This window comes from Gopherus flavomarginatus, chromosome 21 (assembly GCF_025201925.1).
Source record: "Gopherus flavomarginatus isolate rGopFla2 chromosome 21, rGopFla2.mat.asm, whole genome shotgun sequence".
NCBI lineage: Eukaryota > Metazoa > Chordata > Testudines > Testudinidae > Gopherus > Gopherus flavomarginatus.
In genome coordinates, this window is record NC_066637.1 from 12,578,439 (window position 1) to 12,584,114 (window position 5,676).

The following is a 5,676-nucleotide window of genomic DNA, read 5'->3' on the forward strand; positions in this document are numbered from 1 at the left end:
CCTGGTGGGCTCTGTGATCTTCCTCCCCGTTGTATGGTTTGTTTAAACTTTATTTATTGATTTTTTTTTCTATCCTAATAATAAAAATGGTCCAACAGCCATAGATCCAAGAACCTATATTTTCAAGGTAGGAAGCCATGAATGCTGTTTACTATAAGATTTTTGGCTATTGGAAGGCACACTTCAACCAGGTATCATCCTACTGTTTCAGATAAATGGTCAGTCTAGGTCCGTCTCCTCTGACAGTGGCCAGTTCCAGCTGCTTATGAGAGAGGAGGACACCTGCCTCTAGGCAACCTTTTCCTCCTCACCCCGCTGCCCCTCTTCCCCAGAGACCAGAATTTGGTTTGGTTTGGGTAATTCTGGAGGTTTTAACTCCCCATCCCACTGTCTGATCCTTTTTGGAATCCTTGCAAAGTTCATGCCCACTATATTAATTTCAGCAGGACGATACCTCCACTCAGACCCAATTCCATACTCGGTGACTTCAGGGGAGAGCTTTGTCATTGACTTCAGTGGCAACAGGTTCGGTCCCACATGGTTTATAGATGGTCCCTCCTGCAGTGGAGAGGATATTCTGCTTTCTTAGCTGGCCTCCCTCCCCCACCCCAGTAAGCTTCTAAGTAACCAGCTGTTTCCTTAGCGAAGGCAGGTTTGGGTATTGCTGGTGCCCTAACTTCATCCTTAGTGCTTGTAGGGAGGCTGGGGCTGGCTTTCCTGTATCTCAAGTAGCTGTGCTACTGTCTGTCTGATAGAAAACACGAGCTGAAACAAAACTCAGCTTAGCCCTGGTACTAGCAGTAGTTGCTGTAAGGCAGAGCTGCCCAAGGTGTGCAGCCCCCCCTCACCCCCTCCCCACTTTGCCTGTGAGCTGTAGCATGGCGATGGTAGTAACGGCTTCATCGTTCTCCGCATCCCATGCAATGCTCTTGCTGTGCATTGATTTTATTTTAACCTTCAGCTGTATACAGATGCTGCCCTCTGCCTTCTGCTGAGTCACCAACCTACACTCTCCTGGGCGGGCTAGAAATTGGCACCAAGCATCTTCTTTTGGCAGGGACCCACTGCAGTGGTTGGGCCTGAGGGACTGACAGGGACACACCTGCCCCCACCCCCCGAGGGAGCAGGGAAGTTCAAAATTTGGTCAAGTGGCTGTGGGCTAAAGGGTAGCTACAGTGGTCCTAGTCTCTTGTGCTTCCACTCAGGAGCCGGGGAAGACGTGCTGGCTGGGAGGAAAATGCCTTTACTCAATCTGCACTTACTACTCCTCATCACACATGCACTGGTGTGGGGATGGAGGCAGGAATAGGAGCTGCCTCTCTTTCAATTTTTCTCAGATGTAATGTAAAAAATGGGGAAACAGGATCTACTTCTCTTCAAAGGGAGCTAGGCTGCCCTGTGCTATGGGACGTCACTTCACAGCTCAGTGCATCTGCAGTTTAAAAACATCCCCAGCAGGTGTGAAACAAATGCCTCTTGCTTGGCTACAGCACTGTCAGCGTGGGGACTGTGCTGAGGGGTCAGGTATGGGGGGGGTTTTATTTCTTCATAGGACAGAAGCAGTAAGTGTCTTGCTTGGAGAAGAAAGTTAAGCTGGTTCTAGATAACTCTTTGCCTTTGGTTTTATACTCTGCACCGTTGAGTTAATACAGCAGCTATAATACAGTTACGCTTAAACCTGCCCCTGCCTGTACTCAGACTTAAATGGGGTTTATAGGCTCATTCATCCGAGTGCTTGTTAGGAGACCCACAATACCCTTAAATTGCTCCTATTTACCGGGTGCATTAGTGCAGGCCACTGAGATTTTGTCATGATCTTCTTATTGGAATATGAGCTACATTTTACACACAGACAGGTCCTGCGGGGTATGGAAAAATTAACCGTAGCATTTTATTGCACTCATTTATTTGATGAAAGAAACAGACCTGCACACTCTGTCCAAGGTGCTGAAATCTGGGTTGGAATTCTTTTCAGTGACAGCAGACTAAAATGATCCTTTAACCCTTACACTTCAGGGAGAAAAACAATGTACAGGATGTTGGCTGACTAATGGTGCTGGGGGGCAAAGGGGGCAAATTGTTTGCAAATGGGTGAAGCCAGATGGCTGCTGAGTTTCGCCTACTGTCTCTGCTGCAACATAAGTTACCAGCGAGGAGTTAAGAAGATGCAGTTGACTTTGGAAGAGCTTCGATGTCCAGGGCTCTGAGGAAGAGGATCAGGATAGCCCCCATCTCCAGGTATCGCTTCAAAACTGAAGGAGAGAGAAAAAGACAAGGAAATGTAGGGGTGGTACATTTCTTTTTGGGGGGGTATTTGTACTATCAGAGCATAACCTACTGGTGAGCGTATTACAGGTAATAGAACTTTAGCTCAAGTACATCAGCTTCTGCTTTTAGCTCTGAAGTTCTCTGGTTCAGGCACCAGTGTGTTGCTCAAACAGTGGTCATCGCAATAGCACCTAAAGGTATGAAGAGCGGGGTCCCGGTGCACTGGGTACTATACACACACAAGAGACTACAGTCAAGGCAGCTAGAGAGTGGGAGAATTATTATCCCTATTTAACAGAGCAGGAGTTGGGCTAAACAGACATGAAGTCACTTGTCACATAGGAAGTCTGTGGCAGATCCAGGATTTGATCCTAGATCTCCTGAGTCCCACCACTCAACAATCCTTGCTTTTAAAAATCAGCTGAATCAAAACAAATGCATGGCAGGGTTTTAAAGGGTGGATAAAGGCAGGAGCAACTTAAGCAGCTATTGGTGTATCAGCAGCCCCTTCCCATTGAGAAGTTCAGCAGCATCCCTTTTTTTCCTCTTATTCCCCCCCCCCCATCCCTTTTCCCACATCCTTCAGCTGTGCTGCTGCCATGTTAAATGTTTGGGTCCCTCTGTCCTGAACTCCTCACAAAAGAGGATGGAAGCTGGTTCCTTTTTAGTAGCTCCTTTAAGCTTTGAGAGGAGCCTTCCCATGGTTTGTGACTAGCTGGGATTGTAAAGTGGTGGGAAGGTAACACGTCGTACTGTCCCCTGCACATGATCCTGAACAATGCCAGAGCATGGCTACTTGAGTTGAATAGATAGAGCTGCGCTAAGACAGGAGGAAGATGTGGTGGTTAAGGCATAAATGTTTAAATCCTTGAATCGCACAAAGAGCACTGGAATCGTTTAGTGTGGCTCACAGGGGCTAACCAGGGGCCTTTTCATCATTACAAAGCGTTATTGGGTGAGACCAGGACCTTGAAGAGGCGAGTTACCTACTGTGATGACTGTGCAGTCAGCGTAGAAACGGACAATTGTGTTCAGTGCCATGCTGGCTACTTACAGTTACTCCCCGCTGGGACTGGGGTGTAGCCAGGACTAGCTAACATGCTGTACAGGACTTGCCCTGGTCTATGCTGACTGCAAAGTTTTCAGCCTTGTGCTGGTTGATCCTTTGAGGCTGGGATCTAACCTAGTAAAATTTTGCATCGAGGATGTGCCCCATGAACAATGTGCTGAAATGAAGAAAAGTCAGCATTGGAGTCTGAATGGTGAGGGAAGCTTACTGGCACTGATACCTTTTAAATGGCAGACAAGTCTCCTGTGAGAAGAAGAGGTAGAAACCCCCGCAGGTTGGACTGTAAAAAAAACTCAACCCAGCAGAATGCTAGATGTTGAAAGGGGACAATGCTGCATTGGGCCCCCAAGATGTGGGCTCTGATTTCTATGATCCTTACAGTGGAAGGTTCCATTGCTCTGGAATCAAATGCATCCTTCTTGAAAGGATTTTATCTAGGGTGGTTCTTGTGGCTGGTGTTTGAGTTCACCATTCCTTCTGGGTTATGTGTTCTCACTGCAGCACTTTGTTAAATTAGGGAACTGACTGCTAGGCACTCAGCCAGAAAAGGACGCAGGCTTCATTATTGTTTCTAAAAATTGTAATTTCCTAAAAGTTCAGGAAAGACATGTAAGAGAGAGGGTCACCCAATGCGCTGTAGCTGGAGCCCCTACCCCATTTTAAGTCCCACTGTTTTTTTTAAATTATCCACCTGGACACTGCAGCACAAGAACAAGAGAGTTGACATAGGAGACCCCTCAAAATCCATCTCTCTTTTAATCTGGACTAGACAGTCCACCTGTGACTTCCTGGGAACTCCGCCCAGAGTGTAACATTGCTTCATCCTTACCCTATTGCCCTAGCTGTGCTTGAGTCATCTAGCCGTTCCCTCTCCCTCTTACCCTGTAGCTGTTGCATCCAAGTCCGCTCTGGGCTCCTATTCTATCTATCCGTTGGCCAAAGCAATCCGAGAACCTTCTCATGCTGCGTGGCGAGTTCAGCAGTGCTCGTAGTTTGCTCCTCAGGGCAGATGGAGGTTTCTCTGGCAGCTCCCAGCTGTTACGCCCATAGGTGAGGCCTTCTCTTTGGGATCTAACGTAGTCACTGTTCCTGGGAGCAAGGGGACGTGAGGCATCTCCTGGGGCTTCCTCATTCTGTTCGTTCATTTCTTGGGACAGACCTGTCTCTGCTGCTTCTAATGGGAGCTTGTCCTCCAGGCGGTCCAGCAGGGTCTGAAATGCAGAGAGAGTCAGCTGGGGAGATAGCGTTATAGAATTGCCCTAGGGGACGGAGTGAACGGCAAAGCAGTGCACACCTTCCCTGCTCCCCCAGCCCTTGGTTGCACTGTGTTCTGACAGTGATGCCTGCTGCCCTACCTTGAAGTCAGCCAGTTCAGCCGCGGAGGCCGAGCTGTACACGGGATGAGCTTTGCCTCTTCCTTGGGGCTTCATGCTGAGCAGCAGCAGCACCAGCGGGAATCGCAGGGTGGCAGCGGTCAACGAGCCCATGCTGTAGTCCAAGTTCTTCTCTCACCTCCAGTGGTTTGCCCCCCTCTTGCTTATGGGCTGCGAGCTTGACCACTCCCTTTTTATATGCGCAGAGTCAGAAGGAGTCACGCCCAAGGAATGAAGCCCGCCGCATTCTGTCACTTGCCCGCGATAAAGGATCTTGAGACCGGAGCTGGCAGAAGATTCCCTTTTAAAGTTATCCATCCCCCTTGCTGGCTGTCACTGGGGCGGCGAAGGCTCATCGGCTCCAGCAAGAATGACAGTGCGAGGACCGCATTCCTGTTGATTTGTCTCAAGAGGTTTCACACTTCAAAGGTGTGAGAGAAGCACCAAAAAACATCCCCCTTTATCTCTCAGCAGTGCCTCCGGATTCTTGTTCCTTAACGATGGAAACAATGAGGCAAGTGTTGGACAACTGGCCAGCAAGCCTCCTATGGGCATCGTGGTGGGGGATGTGGGAGAATTGGCTGCAGAGCTGCCATTAAAGCCAATGACCTAGGCGTGTGGGGCCAGGTCCTCAGCTGGTGTAAATCAACACAGCTCTTTGGGGCCAGATCTCTGTAGGTTGGCTGAACTCCATTAATTCCTGCACCAGCTGAGAATCTGTCCCATTCCTTGCAGACCCAGAACCGTTTAATACTCCCATCAGTGTGATGAAAGGGCTTCCAGAGGCCTGGGATTTCATTCAAGAATGGTCCTAGGAAGGAAGCTGGAGGAAGGGTAGTCAAGTATGCGAGAGAGAGAACTCTTCAAACACTCTTTTTGAAAAGACCCAGCCTCATGTTTTGAGCAAAGACTGCAGCCCGGGCGTGAGAGAAGTGTGTAGGATGCCAGGGCAATTTTGTATTTCAG

General features: G+C 48.8%; 1 protein-coding gene across 1 annotated transcript; it reads right to left on the reverse strand.

The window, feature by feature from the left end:
- Positions 1–3,564: 3,564 nt before the first annotated feature.
- Positions 3,565–4,902, reverse strand: LOC127038732 (natriuretic peptides A-like). The gene is made up of 2 exons (XM_050931578.1): positions 4,693–4,902; positions 3,565–4,548 (listed from the first exon to the last, which is right to left on the reverse strand). The coding sequence occupies exons 1-2, from the start codon at positions 4,822–4,824 to the stop codon at positions 4,195–4,197; spliced, it is 486 nt and encodes a 161-aa protein (XP_050787535.1). The 5' UTR covers positions 4,825–4,902; the 3' UTR covers positions 3,565–4,194.
- Between the last annotated feature and the right edge of the window lie 774 nt (positions 4,903–5,676).